General features: G+C 47.7%; 1 protein-coding gene across 1 annotated transcript in view; it reads right to left on the reverse strand.

Annotated features, from left to right (window-relative positions):
* Positions 1-22283, reverse strand: part of nrxn2b (neurexin 2b) — a gene marked incomplete at both ends in the record, with an annotated part of 582739 nt that overhangs the window by 15064 nt on the left and 545392 nt on the right. The window contains 3 exons of the mRNA XM_083639787.1: positions 331-409; positions 8905-9230; positions 21950-22040. Coding sequence (XP_083495913.1) covers positions 331-409; positions 8905-9230; positions 21950-22040 — 496 coding nt within the window. The remainder of the gene's footprint in view (positions 1-330; positions 410-8904; positions 9231-21949; positions 22041-22283) is intronic.

Below are 22283 nucleotides of genomic sequence, written 5' to 3' on the forward strand. Positions count from 1 at the left end.
CTCGTTAGGATGGGGGCAGCGAGACTGGCGCAACAGCTGGCCGAATGCCAGATATCAGCCCCGCCACGACACTCAGCTCGCCGTTTGACGGACCGCGTCAAACTGCTTCGACAACCAATAAGATGGGGTCCGAGGGTGTACGTCTGGCCAATCAGAGCTGCATACGGAGGGTGGTGGCTGTCACAAAGCGTCAATTGAAAGCAGGGTAAGGGAGAGCGCTCGAGGTCGGGGCTCGATTTGAGGCGTTTCGGAGTCTCGAGTAACGTGGACACAGAACCCCCTGAGTGGACACAACGTAACGTGGACACAGAACCCCCTGAGTGGACTCACCATTTCCAGGCTCACACTCCTCCAAGTCTTCGTCATCGCTAGGACATTCAGCTGACGCTACCAACAGGTCATCCGTGTTCTGGAAGAGAAAGACACGGGAAGGGGGGGGGGAGACACTCAAGTCACATTTGATTTGTATCAGCTTTCAAGCTGGAGGAATAACATCAAATCATCCTTATCAGACTATTAACTTTCAGAAATCTCTTTTTCAAGGCCGGTTGTTATATATTTAGCCATTATTTGTGTACAGTTGATTCTCCACTGGATGTGGACACACACACACACACACACACACACATGCGGATAGAACCTTGTCAAAGGCTTGAGAGAAGAAAATGTTTAAGAGCTTAGTTACACATCTATAGACAACACAGAGAGAGAGAGAGATCTATAGACAGCACAGAGAGAGACATCTATAGACAACACACAGAGAGAGACAGACATCTATAGACAGCACAGAGAGAGACATCTATAGACAACACACAGAGAGAGAGAGACATCTATAGACAGCAGAGAGAGAGAGAGAGAGACATCTATAGACAACACAGAGAGAGACATATATAGACAGCAGAGAGAGAGAGAGAGAGACATCTATAGACAACACAGAGAGAGAGAGACATCTATAGACAACACAGAGAGAGAGACATCGATAGACAACACAGAGAGAGAGAGAGAGAAAGACATCTATAAACAGAGAGAGAGGGAGGAGGGGCTGACTGTCAATGAAGACATTTCAGGCTCATAACAGAAGGGACAGCAGATATGAAGCCAGTCTGTTAGTGCAGTGCGACCCCCTCCAAGCTTTTTTATTGGGAGTTTTGTCTTGTGTGCATTTACGGTCAAGGTTGGGGTGTCGGTCAGGCTGTAGAATAGTTAGATTTTTCTGTCTTGCTCAAATCTGCTCTGCCTTCCTTGTGTTTTCTTTGTTGTTTCTTTTCTTATATAAGTCTGTTCAATTTTGTTCATTGATTGTGTTTCGTTAGATCTAGCTAGACACATTCTCTGTAAAGTCCTCCGAGAGATACTTGTGAATTAGGGCTATATAAATAAACAAACCTGAGTACAGTACCGGGTTCTGCAGATTAAATCTGATTAAATCTGACAAGGTGGTTCCAACCGAGTAGCCGGGAGTTTGTCCCTCACTGTTGTGTGAATCGTGTGCATTTGTGTGTGTCTGTGTGTGTGTGTCTGTGTGTGTGTGTCTGTGTGCGTGTGAGTCGGGCGTCTGGCTAGTGCAGCAGTAGATTCCCTGCCTACCCGTGTTGCCTCCAGCTTGGTCGGGCGTCCTTACAGGCACAATTGGCCGTGTCTACGGGTGGGAAGACGGATTAAGGGTATGAGTCCTGGCCGCTGCACTAGCGCCTCCTCGGGTCGGTCGGAGCGCCTGTTCGGGGGGAGGGGAACTGGGGGGGAAAGCGTGATCCTCCCACGCGCTACGTCCTGCCAGTGAAACCCCTCGCGGTCAGCTGAATAGAAGCGGCTGGTGACTGCACATGTATCGGAGGAAGCATGTGCTAGTCCACAACTCTCCCCACATCGGCAGAGGGGGTGGAGCATTGAGCGGGACACCCTAACAGTAAAGTGTAAAGGGGGAGAAAACAGGGGACAAAATCTTAAAATAAAAATTTGTAAAAAGAAAGATTTTTTTTTATCCGGGCGTGCATCACCTGGTTGTGTCAAATGGGCCTAATGATCTTGCCTCCGTTTCCCCGGCAACAACATCTCCATCAGACATGCTCTTACATTTCAATTCCGTCCGCGCAATCAGCCACCTCGCTCTCCCCAACTCAGTGTGAACCTCGCTCTCCCCCAGCTCAGTGTGAAACAGCATGTAATGAATTCTTTAAAATGAGTGCTCTTAAAGTGAGAGGCTTTCCGTGTAGCCGGGTTATGGCCACATCTTTTAAATTAAGAAGGTGCCTACGTCAATAACTGGCCCGAGGCGGAGAGAGTGTGTTTAAATAATCCAGGGTCTTTCTGGCTGGATCTGAAATGACAGATTCAGCCTCCTGGAGTTATCGTGAATGTAAATTAGTGACCACTGGCGAACCCCAACGGCACACCCTCCAGCCTTCTACACAAGTGTTTGCCATATAGTTTAGTGGATGAAACATTATAGGGATGCACAATGATACTGGCTTTAAAACAAAATATTGGCATTGAACATTTCTGCCGGTTAGGACTTTGATTATACCCAAATGCTCGATGCTCGATGCTCAACTAAATGCTTGTCGTACATAAATATGGCATGTTTTACATAAGAAGTGGGTTTCTTATTTTGCCCAGTGAATGTGTACATTTCGGCCAGTGGGCCATCACAATAAGAATAGGCATAATAATGCGTTAATTCCATTACAGAAGGTCCCAGGTTCAATTACCGCCTGGGACGCTGTGGGCGTCGAGGGTGTGCCCCCAACCCCCATATCCTCGGTGTCCACTGCCCAGGTGGGCTATCTTGTCAAAAGGACCTTTCTGTGTGGAGTTTGCATGTTCTCCCCGTGCTCCCCGGGGAATCCTCCATACAACATCGGTATGGACCCCCACTAAAAACATGCAGAAGATCGTCATCTGACCAGTGACGACTACAACCGAAGTTGGTCTCCGGGCGCTTTACACAAGAAAGCTGCCCACTGCTCCTGGCCTGCCCACCGGAGGAAGGACAAGCCTGGATGGGATAAATGCAGAGACTATATTTCACCGGCCACCGTCAGCATGAGTGTGTGTGTGTGTGGCCACATGCGTGTGTTGGGTTGTCGTGTGACAAATAAAAACGGGTTTGTCCGTCCAGTTACAGGAGAGACTTGATGTTCTCTGAAATTAGGTAGGGGGAAATGCGCACATACAGTATTTCGGTATTGGCAAGTGGCCAAAAGAGTTTGAAAATATCGGCATATTGGATATCTGCAAAAAAACAAAAATCCAATATCGTGCATCCCTTATTTCCATTCATCCAGACAAAAGCAGTGGCCTTGACTTAGTCATGTGATCTTAGCTTTATGTTGCCGGTACCACCGACACCCAAATTGGGCATACTATAGGCTGGGGGGTGTAAGTGATAAGAGAACCAGACCCCCACCTGCACATCAAAAGGTATCTCTTTTATTCTAAGCATCAAAGCGCATGATTCCACTGTCTATGATCAAAGCTGTGAATCGCTCCGAGCTTTTTGAGAAATTGAAATTGGCGTTTCCGCACTCGTTGCTTTCCGCCGGCCGCCCTGGCCCGTCTCCGAATCCGCCGCATCTCGCCGGGCGCTGGGGATGTTCATTAAAGCGCCCGAGCTTCCCGTTAGCCTCGCCTAGCACGGTATTTATAATGCTATTACTATGTTTGCTCTAGCACAAAATTACACCACTGGCTCCATAGGATGGATTATTAACTACCCAAAGGACTGTATATGCATGCGTGCAGAAGTGTGTGTGTGTGTGTGTGTGTGTGTGTGTATGAGGGAGAGTGAGAGAGAGAGAGAAATCAGACACCAATTTTTCGTAGGGTGACCGTGACTAATATAATTAATGTAGAGTTTGGGGGTTAATTTCAAAGTGTAGTTTGCTGCAGATCATTGATTGCCAGTATAAAATTGTAATCTTTCATGTTAATCTGGTAGTGTGAGCTGATAACTCCAAATCAAAATGCCTTTTCTGCATCAAACAAATTCATCTGCAGTCATCTATAATCTAATTGCTGCATTTCTTCCGCAACTGTAATTAAAGACCCCCTAAAGTCATGTTTTTAGATGTATATAAGATACTATGAATAATAATTTGTGTCTGATATGTTTCCCCCCACAAAAAAGTTAACTTATCTTGTTAAAATCCTTAAAATGACATCCACTTCTTCTTCTCCCTCATTACACATTCCAGAGTCTATGAATATGCAAATATATTCCATCTCAAAAGTTTTCCTGCTGGACACAAGATGTCTCCTACTTCACTGTATAGTCTTTACAGATAGTTTTTAGTGTTTGGGTGTTGCTTGTAGTTATAGTTTCAATTAAAATTACTACCGCAGAATTATCAAACTTGACTTGATACCAATTCTGAAAGCAAAGTAATCAAAAGGTAAATGAATATGAATTAATGAATGTAGTATCATTACATATAAACATATAGTTAATTGTCATATATGTCCATATAATACATATGCATATATGTACATGTGCAATTATATAGTGCAAACATATACACCATATATGAAACTTCCAATTTCATATATGACCATACATGGCAAACATACTGTATATGTACTTATATGCAACATATATCCCAATTATATGGGTGTATATATGTGGAAAACATAATATGCATGTAGATATATGTGGTAGATATACTGTACCCTAACCCTAACATATATGCACATACGTGTATATGTCTCATGGGTATGCGGGAGCATTTGTAAATTGCGGGAGCCAACGCGTCTGTCTTGAGAGACTAAAAATGTTGCAATTATCATCATCAGTTCAACAAACGACTGCACTCTTAATACATTCATGTGTTTGCTGTCTCGCGACTAATTTGACTCGACTGCGACGGCAGCGACACTTCTTCCGTGTAAAAAAATAACAGTTATTGTTATTTCCCTCCTCTCGTTGCCACGTCTCCGTCTCCGTGTCTGTTTCTCGCTCTTGGCCAATGTTGCTCCCGCATTCATCAAGGGGATGCAGATGAGCTCGCCAGGCCTTGAACACCAGCCAGCAAATAAGAACAAAATAGCAGAAAAATAAGTGGATAGCAGCGTTTGAATGGAGGAGCAGGGCTGCGTTAGCCGGCTATTACGCCCCCAATAATGCATCAGTGTGTTTTTGTGTGCGGGGCTGAATATGGCCGCTCTGATCATTAAAGTATCTGGATGAGTGACTCATTGGCCTAGTCATTCTCCAGCTCATATCCTGAAATGCTATTTGGAGTTATTGTGACTATACAGTGTGTTGAGCTAGGTACATCATAATAAAGGAAAGGCTGTTAAAATGTGTGTACACTAGCAGAGAAATGGCTTCTTGGCAATGGAAAGCACTCTAAAGGTGGGAAGTGGGCTGTTTTTATGACTTTGCGCCGGGCGTAAATGTCAGCCAGCGAGTGCAGTGCACATTACGGCTTGTAGCGACAGCAGAGCAAGGCGTTATCTGGAGTCCTTTGGCGTCCTAGAGTGCTTCTAGATCATTTATCAAGCGCCGCACGTCCGCGGCTGTCAATTCCGCATCATAGATCACTGCTGTAAGAGCTTGTTATCGTACGCTGTACGCGGAAGCGCGCTTCCTGCCGAGCAGGCTGGCGTCCAGAGATATGATATTGAACACGGCGGACGGCTACATGTGACATCTCAGAGTCAGATTCCATTGATCTCGTGTTTACCGAGGAGACGCGGAAACACTAAACCAGAGACTATCGCGCGGTCCCAGCAACAGCCATGTCGGCTGCACGGGGCCACTGGAGACAAACGCTGTCTGGACTGGAGCTTTGACCCATCTCTGAAGGTCCCAAATCTCTCCCATTGTGCCTAATTGTAGTGACTGCATCGTCCAGGACTCATACCCCACAGGCTTCCCATTTCCCGCGGACACGGCCAATTGTGTCTGTAGGAACGTCTGACCAAGCCGGAAGTACCGCTACCGGGAATTGAACCCGGGTCTCCCTCTACACTACACAGGGTAGTGTCCGCGGGTCCAGGTTTTTATTAATGTAAGAAGAAATCTCTGAACTTCATTGGTGTTTGCAATATGAATTGGCTTGAATTGCCCTGCACTCTTTCTATTCCCATCACCCCCCCCCCCCCCCCCCACATACACATGCATGTAAGTCTAAACATGGCTGTCAGGGACCACCGTGAGTCTAAACATGGCTGTCAGGGACCACCGTGAGTCTAAACATGGCTGTCAGAGACCACCGCGAGTCTAAACATGGCTGTCAGGGACCACCGCGAGTCTAAACATGGCTGTCAGGGACCACCGCGAGTCTAAACATGGCTGTCAGGGACCACCACGAGTCTAAACATGGCTGTCAGGGACCACCGCGAGTCTAAATATGGCTGTCAGGGACCACCGCAAGTCTAAACATGGCTGTCAGGGACCACCGCGAGTCTAAACATGGCTGTCAGGGACCGCCGCGAGTGGCTCGGCGACTGATCTCAGGTAAGCTTTCTGTGGACAGGAGCAGCGCTATTGAACGCGTTTCAAAAAGCCGAGTGAGAGCGAACGCGCTGTTAATTGGCACCTGGCTTCTTGGTTGCCAGCTGCAACATGGTCTGTTGTGTTGTGTTGTGTTGTGTTGTGTTGTGTTGTGTGTTCATGGACAGCTTTGAAAAGAAGGACACTTTGAACTCCGCCTTATATATTAGTTCAAACAATTGAAATGTCATCGAAATTGCTGAAACGCTGTAGATCCTGAGTAAACATAAAAGCGACTTTAGAAAAGACAAGCCCCCTGCAGATGTGCTGCTTGCTGCTTGAGGACCGTGAACACTTTTGATAGAAATGCATACAGCAAGGTGTTTTTTTTGCATAACACACATAGCTTCTAGGAAATTAATAGCCTGTAGAGGGTGTGAACTGGGTCGAGCATATTTCCCTCCGGAACCATGGGGCCTGCAATTATGGCTTATTATGGGAAGAGTGGGCCTGGCCAACCGGCCTTTGCCATGTTCCAGTATGCAGTATGCAGGCAGTGGTGCTTCCCTATTGTGGACGCTAATTGCTGCTTACGGCGGGTGGGCGCCTTCACAACATAATTTATGGATAATGATCGGGCCGTAAATTACCGCTTTTCACATGCGGGAGGCTCATGAATGCATGTTTACAGCACCGTGAGTGCTGCTATGGTTGTTGACGTCGCGGAATCTTCACGATGTTATTCTCCTCCGCCGGCCTTTGTTGATACATCTGAATGTGTTGTAATTTCCGGCATGCTACACGTCTGGGGTGTTAGTCAGCCATATCTTCTTAGAGGAAATCAACATTGGAGTCTTGATTGGAGTAATAGGACTAGCCGCCATATAAGGCAGTTATCTCGCTAATGAGCGTCTTGCAGAAAAGCTCGGTGTCCGACCTTGCGGCTGACACATGGTTTCTTTTGAAATGCCACTTGTCTGGAGAGGGTTGCCTGGCTACTTGGCCATGCCGTTTAATCTGTCAGATATTGTTTCCAGGCCTTTGACGTTTTTATAAGGAAAAGAGTCGCTGGCAACGTTTCATCACATCTGAGGTTACATTCAAACGCATTGCACCACATCATGTCCAAGACTCAATAACTCAAACGCCACATCTTCTCCTGATCTTCACCCACAGTATTAGACAGGTCCAACATATGAAAAATAACCACATACTGTAACTCCCCCTTCCCTGCAAAAAATCTAATAAATGAATACAAAAGCTTCTTTTTCAGTGGATTCTGGTAGCATAGGAATATAGGAAAGTGTGACTCCTGGCAGCCATCTTGAAAATGACCCCTTTCCAGAAGTCAATTTCCCTAGACTTTTAGTATATTATTGACCAGAATCCAGAATCCATTGAAAAAACATATTGTATACATTTTTTATTTATTTATTTATTATGAGCATGATCCTCCCTCACGCTACATCCTGCAACTCCTGGCTGTCAAGTGAAAATAAACGGCTGCCAACTGCACATGTATCGGAGGAAGCATGTTCTAGTCTACAACTCTCCCCAGATCAGCAGAGGGGGTGGAGCAGTGGCCGGTACAGCAGGGGGAATTGGCTGAGTACATTTGGGTGAGAAACGGAAGAGGGGGGGGGGGGACTGGGGACAATCCCGTCACCAGGCTAATGTTAAAGCTCTGAGCTGCTCACCTGTGTGACACTGTCTCTAGTGTTAAAGCTCTGAACCCCTCACCTGTGTGACACTGTCTCTAGTGTTAAAGCTCTGAACCCCTCACCTGTGTGACACTGTCTCTAGTGTTAAAGCTCTGAACCCCTCACCTGTGTGACTCTGTCTCTAGTGTTAAAGCTCTGAACCCCTCACCTGTGTGACACTGTCTCTAGTGTTAAAGCTCTGAACCCCTCACCTGTGTGACACTGTCTCTAGTGTTAAAGCTCTGAACCCCTCACCTGTGTGACACTGTCTCTAGTGTTAAAGCTCTGAACCCCTCACCTGTGTGACACTGTCTCTAGTGTTAAAGCTCTGAACCTCTCACCTGTGTGACTCTGTCTCTAGTGTTAAAGCTCTGAACCCCTCACCTGTGTGACTCTGTCTCTAGTGTTAAAGCTCTGAACCCCTCACCTGTGTGACACTGTCTCTAGTGTTAAAGCTCTGAACCCCTCACCTGTGTGACACTGTCTCTAGTGTTAAAGCTCTGAGCCGCTCACCTGTGTGACACTGTCTCTAGTGTTAAAGCTCTGAGCTGCTCACCTGTGTGACACTGTCTCTAGTGTTAAAGCTCTGAACCCCTCACCTGTGTGACACTGTCTCTAGTGTTAAAGCTCTGAACCCCTCACCTGTGTGACACTGTCTCTAGCGTTAAAGCTCTGAACCCCTCACCTGTGTGACACTGTCTCTAGTGTTAAAGCTCTGAGCCGCTCACCTGTGTGACACTGTCTCTAGCGTTAAAGCTCTGAACCCCTCACCTGTGTGACACTGTCTCTCATGGTGGGCGAGCGCTGCTTGCGGGTGGTGGTGGTGGCCATGGTGGTGGTGGTCTCCATGATAGTGGTGGACATGTCAGCCAGCGGGGTGGTGGAGGTGGTGTCTGTGGTCAGCACTGAGGGCACGTCGCCCACCAGACGCAGGTTGCCCTGGGCCTGAACGTTGGGGTCGCCCTCTGCTGCCAGTTTGAGCACCTGCAGCCCGTTGTAGTACAGGCCCGAGATCTGGCCCTGGAAGTGCCGCCCCTTCTCCCCACCGCCGCCGATTTTGATGAACGCCTGGCTGTTGAAGATTGTCAGCTGTCGACCTGAGGAGGACGAGGAGGAGGAGAGAGGGGAGCGGAGAAGAGAAGAGAAGAGAAGAGAAGAGAAAAAAGGGAAGGAGCATGGAAACAGAGAGAGAGAGAGAGAGAGAGAGAGAGAGGGCACATAACACATATCAGTCATGGTCTCTGGGCAGGCTTGCCCATCACACACACAAAGCAATACACACACATGAAACAGGGGAGATAGGGGGGGGGGGGGGGGGGGGGGGGGGGGCTGTTTCAATCACATGGGATTTCCTCAGGTAACACTTTAGGCAGATTGGACCCTGGTTTGCTGCCGGGGCAGCCATTACGGGGCAGGGGCAGCCATTATGGGGGCCGGGGCGCGCGGCAGTCTCTCAGAGAGCCGGCCCGAATCTGGCAGTCAAATAGATTGCAGGGCCAGCGGTGGGTTGACCCCGAGACTGCGGGCGCACAGAGAAATGCATCTCATTTGCCCCGAGATGGAATATATTAGAACAACGCGGGGACTGTGTCAATGACCTCCAATGCACCGGAGTGGCACAGTGATAAAGTGCCTCTGCCAGGGAAAAAGAATCTCTCTCCCCCGACTGGAAAATCACATCCTCTTTGGGAGGACATGTTTAATTCAGCAGGGGTTGTCCCCCGCTGTGCTCATTAGCATACTGGATGGACGGACGGATGGATGACGGGAGAGGACCGGGTCGACCGTTTACCCAGGGTGCAATACTAATGTGTTACTGAAGGGGGGGGGGGGGTCATTTACCCAGGGTGCAATACTAATGTGTTACTGAAGGGGGGGGGGGGGGGTGAGGGGGTTTGACAGGTGTAGTTTTTCTCCTTGTATTTTCTCCGGCTGATGTCACTTCAGTGGGGGTTTTTTGTGTGCTTTTGCCCGAACCCAAAAGTTGCATCCTGGTTCTCCCCCCTCACCGAGCCAATCGGAGTGAATATACGTTGGGGGATGAACTCCGACCCTTGTCATGGGCCTTGTGGGGAGGCGGGAGGGCGGGAATAGCATGATTACGGGATGTTGTTGGAAGTGGAAGTGGGTTAAAAGCAGACTTGATGAGGTAATTACTTGAGGGGAAGGGCAGGAGAAGCCAAAGAGGCTTTTTATGGATTAATCAATCGGAGTAAGGACGGCCGGAGTGTGTTTGTGTGTGAAAGAGATACTACACTAATGTGGGCGTCCGAAAGAGCAAGACGGACTCTACGGACCTCTGAAATGGGAGACCAGACGCGAGCGTGTGTGCGTTTGCGTGTGTGTGTGCGTTTGCACGGGTGCGTTTTTTGCACGTGTGTGTATTTACGAAGGCGTGCGCGCACACGTTTGCATATCACGTACGTGGCTGCTCGGCAATGATCGGAGAGCGAGACGGAGAGTGTGAGTGAATGCATTAGTGCATTACGTGCGCCCACCTGCACCTCATGAACATGGCAATTACTGACACCGGTTTGAGCGAGTGTGCGCGTAATGAAGACATACGATCCTGCGAATGCCTTTTGCATTCTCGTTTTTTTTTTTTTTTTTTTTTTTCCCATTGTTTTCTCGGTGGGCTTGCAAGCCAAAGAGGACAGCCTTTTCTATACCCGTCAGCGCGGGAGACACTGGGGACAGGCCCGGGTCCCATTTGTTTTCAATTAAGTCAGCTGAGAGGGTACTTCATCACTGTAATAATGATTTACTCTGGGTCTGCGTGGGCGCGCCGGTGTCGACATATGTGTAACACCCACGTGGGTGTGACTATCAGCCAAATAATGTTTATTAATGTCCACACACATGTGAAGTGAGCCCCCGTGTTACGCGCGTGGATGCGTTGGTGTGCGTACAGTACGTGCGCGGTTACCGGTAACGTTTGCTGGCATGTGTGTGTGTACGTGTGAGCGTGTGTATTTGTAAGTTTCCTACACGTGTGCCAGGAGAAAAAGCCCGCCCCGTTGAGACGGGCCATTACACGTGTCATGCCATTATCAGATCATTAGGCTTACCAGGGGCCCACGAGGGACCCCGGATCCCGGCCCTTCACTTCATAATGATGAGACTTAATGTCTGGCATATGCACTGTTGACATAATAGCTCAGCCTCACTCTATTATCTCAGCGCTAAGCATGTTTTTTCTGTGGGAAGCGATACCGCGATGAATAGAGAGAATCGGGGGCGGGGCGTGGGAGGGGGGGGGGGGACTGTCGAATTGCAGACATCAGCGAGGAAAATAGAGGAGAATAAACATGCATGTGTACATACACACAAGGGTAAACTTTACACACAAGTACACACTCAGAAACGCACACAAACTTGACTGGCGCTACACGCTCTCATCCCACCACCACACGGGCCCGTTAATGTACTGTATCATTGCTCCGGTGCCCTTGGCGAGAGGACACGCACACCCACACATGTCAGCCCAGAGGGTCTCCTGTTTCAGGCGAGCGGCCCCAGTCGCCCCATCCCCCCCCCCCCCCCCCCCCCCCCCACTCCCCGGCAGAGGGGTCGCGGAGTGCAGAGGAGGCGAGGACGCACATCATCTATATTCCTGAGCGCTATCCGTCCTCTTGGCTGAGCGGGCTCAGGTTCCTCTACAAATGCTTTGCGATTCTCCCTTGTGTGCGGGCAGCCATTCCAAGTCAGGAGATGATCTATTCAGACAGGACATCTTACTCCAGAGGAGTTAAGTGTATCGGTGTCAGGGTTATACTCTGCGCCAGTGACACAGTCATAAGTAAGCCATATTGACAAGCGGATTATGATTATGATGCAGAGTGGGGAGGGATTTGTAAGTCACTGCATATGCATCAGCATGTCGTCGTGACATATTTCTTAAAGTGTCCAAGCATCCGTAGGGTCGACCTATTTAATCCGCGCGTTGCTTTGCTACTACGGCTAGCTTGGCGAAGATGCCCTTCCTCTCGCACGGCGCAAAGAAGTGCAGCGAGACAAGCCGTCCCGTCTGAGAGAGACAGAGCGAGGAGAGGAGACAGAGAAAGGTGCCCTCTAGACTAGATGGGGGGAAATCACCGTTTGTTTTTCTAGCTGTCTGGCCAGGATGAGAGTCTAACTGGGCCTGATGAAGTTATTGTTTCGGGGTCAAATCAAAACTGACGTGTGGCTTTACAGCCAATTTCAGCTGCGGGTGAAGAAAGGGGGCGGAGTGGCGGAAGGGTATAAGGAGACGAAGAAGGGGGCTCTGCATGACAAGCAATCAGAGAGCTTAATGTAACAGAGATGGCTATGGCACGGTGTGGAGTGTGTGCGTGTGCGTGCGTGTGTCTAATAATTTATAAAATGTGTGACCTTTATGTGTGTGTGATAGGTGGCCTTTTCAAGCAGTGTGTATTTATTTACATATGGCTCTCCCCCCTGTGCTTGTGTGTGTGTGTGTGTGTGTATTTTGATAGCCTGTGTGTATGTGCAGGGTAGACAGCACAGCACATTGATGAGGGTCTATTGGACCAATTTGGTGGGATTGGGTGGCTGTGGCCTCGCCTCTCTCCCCGGGGCCCTTAAGGTGATAGGCTCTTAATGGGCAGAGGCTGGGGGGGGGGGAGGGGCCAGGCGAGGGAGCGTGGGGGGTTGTGGTGGTGAGGGGTGGAGGGGTGACAGCCGGCTGGCCAGCCACTCATTATAGCAGCCATTCACCACCAAACACCGCGCCTTAATTAACTGCGGTGCAGAGACGGTGATGGTCATGCTTCCGCAATGAGGCACTGCAGTGTAGCCTGAGCTGACACTGGAGCTGCCTCTCTCTCTTTCCAAGTCACTGCATATAACCTGGTAGCACAATTAACTAGCATAACTAACTAACCAACCAACTAACTAACTAGTAACTAAGTGTGTTCACTATCTAGATTTACATTCATCTTACCTACCAACAGACTAACCTACCTAACTAAATATCTATGTACCTAAATATCTACCTAGTTACCTACCTACCTAAATATCTACCTACTTAACTACCTACCTGTAGCTAAATACCTACCTACCAGCCTGAGAAGCCGACCAAAATATCTACCTAGTAGTTACCTACCTACAGCTAAATACCTACAGTATACCCACCAGCCTGAGTAGCTGACCTAAATATCTACCTAGTAGTTACCTACCTATCTTTAACTAAATACCTACCAACCTGAGTAGCCGACCTAAATATCTCCCTAGTAGTTACCTACCTACCTACCTACCTGTAGCTAAATACCTACCAACCTGAGTAGTATCCAACCTAAATATCTCCCTTGTAGTTACCTACCTACCTATAGCTAAATACCTACCCACCTGAGTAGCCAACCTAAATATCTCCCTAGTAGTTACCTACCTACCTACCTGTAGCTAAGTACCTACCAACCTGAGTAGCCGACCTAAATATCTCCCTTGTAGTTACTTACCTACCTACCTACCTGTAGCTAAATACCTACCTACCAGCCTGAGTACCCCTACATAAATATCGGCCTACCTACCCGCTGCTAATCTATCCACTGCCTACCCCTCCATGCCTTTTTCCTCAGAGGCATCAGTGAGAGGAAATCCTTCTCTGGGTCTTGTTTTCCCTCTGTAGATCACAGCAGTGCTATTGGTCCTTGCTTCATCTCCCCCTTATTACTGTCAGTTCCGATGGCATTTACGTGCATGTATGTTCTCATGACATCTATAAGGGACTGTGGAACGTAGGCTAAGAAGCGCGCAGTGCCCCGCCACTCTGTCAGAACAATGGAGAATAAAAATAACCGTGGCTAATGAAGTGATGACACGCTGAAAGCTCACAGAGTGAAAGCGATATGAAGGCGAGAGGAGAGAGCTGAAGCAGAGAGTCTAACATACAGGAAGTATGTAGTTATGTGAATCCCGGGGCCAAGTTCCCAGCAATGGGGCTCGGTGAGGTTCATAGCTCTCATTCTGCCCATTTCAAAGACTTGCCAGACAAGAAGGAGTGCCTCAGAGGTGCCATGGCAGTTGGAACATCTCTGATCCTGTCCTACAGCCTAGGAAAACATACTGTAGATTGGCTAGAAAGCTGAGCGCTCCTCGCTGCTTAAGTAGGGCTTCTGGGCAAAAGAAGGCGGCTGCGACACTTTCTCAAGGCATTACGCTACGCAATCCCTCCCGCCTTCGGTTGAATCACCCAGGGGGCGGGGGCTTAGCGGCTGATAGGCTAGTGGGCGAAAAGCCATTCGCCTTCGATTTCCTTGCCAAGGGGAAGTGGTAATGACACCTGCACGTGAGAGCATCTTATGCAGCTTGGGGGAGATTGGCTGATTCTTTCATTTACATTGCAGAGATGCCCCCAATGCCCCCACCTTGGAGATGACAAGCCAATCGATAGCTCTGCGTACGAAGGGAGATATGGACCCCCTTCCTGCTGCACATCTTACCCACGCCTTATCTTTTTCGACCCCGGCCCTCAGTGGTGTCTCCGCGTTGGAGATACAGATTACAGAAGATGGAATTGTAACCGGTTTAATTGTCTTTTAATCTGGTTAATCGTGTTTTAATTGGGTTAATTTAATTTATTAGTTGTTGATTTCAGAAAATTAAGTTCTCGGCGTCGCTGCTCAGTAGTTAAGACAACCCTGGAATAATGTCCGCTACAAACTACTGCAGACAAAGCGACGCCGGCGTCATAACAATCTGTCCACTATTCTGGGTTGGATGAATTAGAGAGGACGGTGGCTTCGGTGTGTTAGGTCAGCTACTGGATCATCTATTCGGTGCGTTAGGTCAGCTACTGGATCATCTATTCGGTGTGTTAGAGAGAGAGAGAGAGAGAGAGAGAGAGAGAGAGAGAGAGAGAGAGAGAGAGAGAGAGAGAGAGATAGAGAGAGAGAGAGAGAGAGAACAGCTCTAAAGGAGGGGTTGGACCCGGACTGAGAGAATGGGGACATGTGAGATGACAGCAGCGAGCGAGGATGACAGACGAGCAGGACGGAGAGAGAGAGAGAGAGCCGGCGTGAGGATGGCATGTCAGAGAGACAGGGAGAGGGCACGGAGAGCGAGCGACGCGCGGAGAAGATGACAGGCTCGATAAAAACAGAGAGGAGAAAGCGAGAGAAAGTGAAAGACGAGTGAGTAAAAATGGAGGTGGGAGTCAGCAAGGGGAATAGCAGGATGGGCGGGGGGGGGAAGGGGCGGGGGGGGGGGGGGAAGATAGTGAGACAAAAGAAAGAAACACAGGCGTAGACAAGTGCTAACCGAACGTCCAGTGAGTCACACAGCCTGAGCTTCCCACCTGCATGTTCTAGTACAGTGAACTAATCCTATGGCATACCTCAGGGTAATGACAGGGTTCCTTCATATCTACCTGTCTTAGCCTGGCATCGTGGCTGCCTGCTGTATGGATCACTGCATCATTACTGCATCTTTTCTCTCTCTCTCTCGAAATTGACCAGAAAAAATTGTTTATTTGGAGGAAGTGGACTCATTGACACAGAAAAGGTCCTACTCAAGTTGAAGTGCTGTTGCTGTTACTGAATTTTTTTAACTTAAGTACAAATTACTGAATTGGAGTGAAAATAGACTTCAGTAAAAGTCGATAGTAGATAATTTGGCATCGCAAAAAAAAAAAAAAAAAAGAGAAAATTCACAGATTACTACTTTCAGCAAAACCAAAACGCTGCCTTAAAAAAAATGCTCCAAAACGTACAAGTACTCGATATTCAATTACAGCAACGAGAGCATGGAGCAATTTGTTTCCTCCACTCTTGCCTCCTTGATTTTATTTTATTTTCTAACCAAGAGAGAAGGAGCTGGTCTCAGCCGAGCTGGTCTCAGCCGAGCTGTGGCCAGTAATTAGCCGGGGAGTGGGCCGGGCTTGGGCCACGCTCGGCTGGCTAATGCACAGATTGCCTGTTGGAGTCTGCCACAACTCCAAGAGTAGAGACGGAGGTGGAGGGCTCTCGAACGGCTTAGCCCCCCTCCCCTCCGCTGCAAGCGGCTAACCCCGGGGGGGGGGGACATGATTGTAGGGGCCGGTGGGTGGGGGTAAAGTCCGGGATGAGCTAAACGTAAGGTGGAGGGGATTGGCATGGGATTGCAGCTATAGAGAGAGGTGTCATTACACCTCCCTCATCCACTACTCTCTTATCTTAGAGAGAGGGGGGAGTGCCATATGTTTGCCAGAAGCCTCCATCTTGAATGGCTTTCAGTAGTCGGGTGTGCAGAGTGGGAGCGATTCGCCTCGGCCAACACGTCGTGGCTTTACGACGCGACTGACGGAAAATGGACCGTTGTCGTGCACAAAAAGTCTTTACGGGTCATGAGGATAATGAGGAGGGAGAAAGAGTACAGAGAACAGGGGGAAACCAGGAGGGTGGGGGGAAACCAGGGGGCGGGGTGCGCTGACAAAGTTGATTATGAAGTGTGGCCGAGTTATCTCCTCACTGCAAGGCTCGCTTTGGTAATTAAGAGTCTTTTGCTTTTTTTACTCCTCGGAAGTTGGGCTGGTTTGGCGAGAAGACTATGAATTAATTGTGTTTGACAACGGAGAAGAGGGGCCAAATGAAGTGGGACTGAAAGCCTCGTGTTAGCAAGTGTGGACCCCTGGGGGCCTCGGTGGCAGCAGGGAGGACAGAGATTGTGCTGGTGAATTTGACAGGACTCTAGAGACGGTGCATAAGACTGGCTTGAACTGGATATATGGCTCCATCTCTGATCGTATATCTGGGTGGAGACCGGAGAGGCTGGGAGAGAGATAGCATAGCGGTTAGCTGGGGACAATCTCACCCTTCTCTCTTTTTATTCACTCCAGCTGTGACGCCGCTGTTTTAGGCCATTTCATGGTAGGGGACCATGAAATAACACAGCACAGCATCTCATCATTCTGGAGCTAGAGAGCCAGTGTCTCGCGGGTAACTTCTCTACTGACGAGTTAGCACGTTAAAAATGCATGCGGCCTTCCTCCTACTTGGCACCAAAACAAAAATATGGCCGTAATAAAGCAAAGAGATCAAGATGGGAAAACAAGACCGTAAGAGAGCGGGGATACCAAAGCCCGTCCAGGGGGGCTGAAAGACAAACTCCCGATAGATCTGCTCTGTGTTCATGGCAGCCCAATGTGAGACGGAGCATCTCTGAAATGCAGCTGGGATCACGCTTGGCACGGCTGGACCGGCGCCCGGCCCGGGAAGGTTGAGTTGGGCCCTGGCCCCGCACCAAGTGGGAGGACTCGATTGCTTTCGATTAGGGGATGGGGGAACTCAAATCACACCATTAAACACTGACCATTACACCGAATTTTCTGAAGCTAGCTTTTAGGCCGCAGAGGCTGCGGTGTCCTTGCATCCCCCTCTCCTCTCGCTCGTCCCTGGTCTCGTGTAGCTACATTCGCAGAGCGGTCGTCATGGTCTTCACCGGCTCCGGAGGGATGGACTTCCTCGCCAAGGCTTAGAGGCAAAGCTCCCATTCTCTGGCTTTATTGTGCGACTTGCTCGTCAATTAAAAGGAAAGACTAAGGGAAATTGATTCTCGCTGGTTGGTTGTAATCTGTTTTCTTAGTGCTGCTCCCTGGTGAGATCAGGAAAAGCGGCGTCTCATTCTCTCGCCCGTTCCTAAAGAAAGAGGCCACCAGAAGGGACACGCTTGCCAAGGCTCGGCCGAAGCCTGGCGGAGGGAACGCCGGCGAGCGATGGGCGTATAAACAGACGAGGGGAATCGGGAATGACAGACTCGTCACAGCGGGAGAGAGAGAGAGAGCCGCGAGGGAAAGGAGGACACATCTGAGCAAGTTTTGGCTCAGACTGAGCTGTTGAAAACTTTTGGGACTCTAATTTTTCCCCTCCATTGGGTCCCTATAATGGCTGCCATTTTGGATTTAGTCAGGAAGGCCCAGAGAGGGCCAGAGATGCTTACTCTGATCTGCCTCAAACCGTGTCAGGGAGAGGCTTCACCGCACCATGCCACAGCACAGCGCTCTCTCCTAGGATGCTGCATTGTCGTGTGTGACCAAAACGCTGGTTTGCGAGTGATTGTGAGGCGATTAGTGTTCTCCCTTTGTTCCTGTCCGCTGAAATCCACGCGAAAACATTGGCGCATTAGTCCGGTCTGAATCTTAAGCCGCGGCTTTGTTTATCGTGCGAATGGGATCTGAAAGCAGGGAGCTGTCGATTAGCCATGCTCGAGTTTGAGAGAATTGACGAGAACATTGCAGGAATGGGGAGAGGAGACCCACGGGGCTGAGGGGTTTGTTTGCTCTGATGAAGAGCTCCGAAACATCTGAAGACCCTCTGAGGCTTTGCAGTTTGGAGACCGAATCACCTACAGTAGGTAATACAGCCTGGGCCATCACCGACCGGACAAGATGATGAGGAATGATCCAGGCTGTATACCTCGCATATCTGCAACTCTCATACACCACAAGAAGACACCATTCATCCTGCATAGGACACAAGAAGACACCATTCACCCTGCATAACCATTCATCCTGCATAGGACACAAGAAGACACCATTCACCCTGCATAACCATTCATCCTGCATAGGACACAAGAAGACACCATTCATCCTGCATAGGACACAAGAAGACACCATTCATCCTGCATAGGACACAAGAAGACACCATTCATCCTGCATAGGACACAGGAAGACACCATTCATCCTGCATAGGACACAAGAAGACACCATTCATCCTGCATAGGACACAGGAAGACACCATTCATCCTGCATAGGACACAAGAAGACACCATTCATCCTGCATAGGACACAAGAAGACACCATTCATCCTGCATAGGACACAAGAAGACACCATTCATCCTGCATAGGACACAAGAAGACACCATTCATCCTGCATAGGACACAAGAAGACACCATTCATCCTGCATAGGACACAAGAAGACACCATTCATCCTGCATAGGACACAAGAAGACACCATTCATCCTGCATAGGACACAAGACACCATTCATCCTGCATAGGACACAAGAAGACACCATTCATCCTGCATAGGACACAAGAAGACACCATTCATCCTGCATAGGACACAGGAAGACACCATTCATCCTGCATAGGACACAAGAAGACACCATTCATCCTGCATAGGACACAAGACACCATTCATCCTGCATAACCATTCATCCTGCATAGGAAATGGCAATGAGCACAGTCATATTGAAAACTTTTAGACATGAAGACATTCCAGTTCCTTGGTAGTGAAAACAATAAATGTTAAAGGGACCTTTATTTTATTTCTTATGCTCAAAGAGGCATTCGAGTAGTTTTTGGTTGGCACATTCCAAATGATCAAGAGCAGGCAACATTTTTTTGAATTTGGTGTTCAGTTATTTGTTTTGTTTTAACCCTCTGAGTTTTGCATTACAGGGAAGAGGAGACACGGGGGAAGAAAAGGATCAGTTTTTTCTCTCTTTTAGAAAGGGGTTAGAACTTAGTTAGCTATTTATTTATTTTCGTTTTGGCTTTTTTTGAACGATCATCGCAACCTGTCCAAGTTCTTCAAAAAATGTACATCCAAGTCCAATTGTTTTCAAATGTTAAAAAATAATTTATAACAGGGTTAGAACTGAGGGCTTCCTGAATTTGTCGTCTTCTGCCATGATCGTGGAACAGCTTGGGTACACTTTACGGCCGGGTGGGAGGTGGGGTGGGGGGTGTCACGAGAGAAGCCCTCAGCGGTTAGTGTGGGTGACGTTTGATTTGCTGTTAGGTGGTTAGATTCTGCTTATAGGTTTCTTATCTTGAAGCTCTAGCTGTTTCCATATCAAAGCAACAAACAACCTTTAACCCTTTGAGCCCAGAAGTGTCCGCTACTTGCTCCTGCTCCCTCATTCTCCTTCCTTCTGCATATAAAGTGATCATCTACCTGGACTAGGACCTTAGACCGGTGTTTCCCAAACTCCTTTTCTTTTTAAGAATGACAAACCTCCGCAATCCAATTCACAGCATGTCTTAGACAACCCGCATCCGTTCCAAAACCGCTTTGCCTCCTAAGTCCTTATGACATGTGTATAATAATTTAGTAGTGAATCCCTTTCTTATGACATTAATAAGGACCCTTGCATATTGTTATGAATATGCACGCTGATCAAAGCCACTATACTGGCACATTTGTATGCTTGGCATTAAGAGTTTGTTTGTTCTTTCTAGCTCCCTGTTGTTCTCTAAATGATTGGAGGCGGAGTCATTTCAAACTATAGAAGAAAGAGAATAATGCATTTGATTTCAAGCTTATTCTCTTTAGAGTTTCATAGCACGCATAAATCATTTCATAAGTGGGTAAGTAATTTGTTATTGATTGATCAAATCTTTCATTAAACTTTCATCTCCCAAGCCTTTTTGATTCTGATTTGTGTCTTAACTATTCTCAGCTGGAGTGCTTTCGCTATGCGCTGGAGGAGGGCACAAATGTCAGTTTATAGGATCTGGAGATGAATGCACTGATTGTTTCCATGAAATAAATATGCCAGCGTTCTGTTGATCTTGTTCGTCTGTCACATGAATACTTCATTTAGCTCTTTGGTGACAAATTGGCGTCTTTTGAAATTCATCCTTGTATTCGTCATTTCAATAACATTTCAAAAGGAACGCCTAAAGCTAATCGGGCTAATGCATGCGAACTCTTCTTGATTCATAACCATCTCGATACATTTCTTATGCAAACAGAAAATCAAATGCAGACCTTACAATAAAGTCTCATATTAGATATTTCACCAAAACGTCCATTTATATAATGTGGATATGATATGTATATTTATATCCAAACTAGTTAATTATTCCCTATCAAATGCTGTGAACTCTAGTTAGTGCTCCCTCATTTGCAAACCTTTGCCAGAATTCACAATATGCACAGAAATGCATAAGAAATTACTCTTTCTTTCCTTTTCTTTTCTTTTTAGGAAGAATCAACCACCTTCAGCAGCACAAACACACGGCACAAAGACACAGACAAAGAGGTCGGGACGTTTGGCACTCAAAGGGTTAAAGAGTCATCACTTTGATCGGAGCACATTGGGAAAGTCCTCCTGGATGAGGGGTTAAACGCAGCGCCCGCACTGTGACATCACTGAACAAACACTGTAACAGTCCCCTTTAACTTTTAATGACTTTCAGTGAGCTTTCTAATTCCTCTATGAATCCAGTAGTAAAGTGATCGTTTTTTTCTTTAGACGGTTTCATGAATGATTAAATAGTCATAATTAATGCAAATTCACATTCAGCCAACAAAAGACACAGGAAGGAAGTAGAGGGAATCAATAATAGTCTATTTACAAGTGTCCAGGTTACTGGGGGAGGGGGGGGGGTTATGTCGGGGTTAATTGAGGGTTAATACTCTGAAGAGATGCAGCCCCAGGTTAAGGTGTTTTGGATTTGGTCCCCTTGATGTCTGCCTATCAGTGCTACAGTATCACGCTAACATTTTAAACTATATAATGTCAGTTCCTTTTACATGAACGCCAATTACTACACAGTGACTAGATTCAACTGTTTGAGCTAGAATGGAAAAGATAGTTGCAGTATGTGGCTATGTGTCATGTGCTCAGAAACAATGTATCAATCACACAATGTATGGTTTTATAGGTGACTTATCAGAAATCAAGGGATGGTCAATAATTTAAGGGAATGGTTTATCAGTCAATCATGGTGAGGGTTGTCTACACTGGGGGGGGGGGGCGGGACTTATACAGTTCTGTGAAAGAGCCAATCACATTCACCCTTGTTATGTGGCACTGCACCTCCTCCAGAGATGTGGTTAACGGTGGGTTAGGGCGGTTGGATCATTAGTGAGTGGGTAAAGGGATTTTATTACCTTTGTCGAGTAGCCACTCGTCAACTACCCGACCGAGTCGGTATGGGATTCTTTGTCTAGCAATAGCCAGGCGCTCATTATCAAAGTTTCCCTTTAAGAAATTTGGAGAAGACAAATTAGAGGTTACAAAAAAATCTGGAAGTGAAAGGTTAGAGGTTAGAAGGAAAAGGACATGGCAAATGTTTAGCAGGTTATATATGTACTTTAAATCAGCTTTAGGTCGCGGACAGGGAAGAACTCGAGGTTTTTGTGGGCTGGTTTGGTTGGTTAGACAAGTTAACAGCATTCTAGTTACCTGGGTTTAAATGATAGGTTTTTTAATACACTAACAAGT

Source organism: Poromitra crassiceps, assembly GCF_964638095.1.
Source record: "Poromitra crassiceps genome assembly, chromosome: 7".
NCBI classification, from domain to species: domain Eukaryota; kingdom Metazoa; phylum Chordata; class Actinopteri; order Beryciformes; family Melamphaidae; genus Poromitra; species Poromitra crassiceps.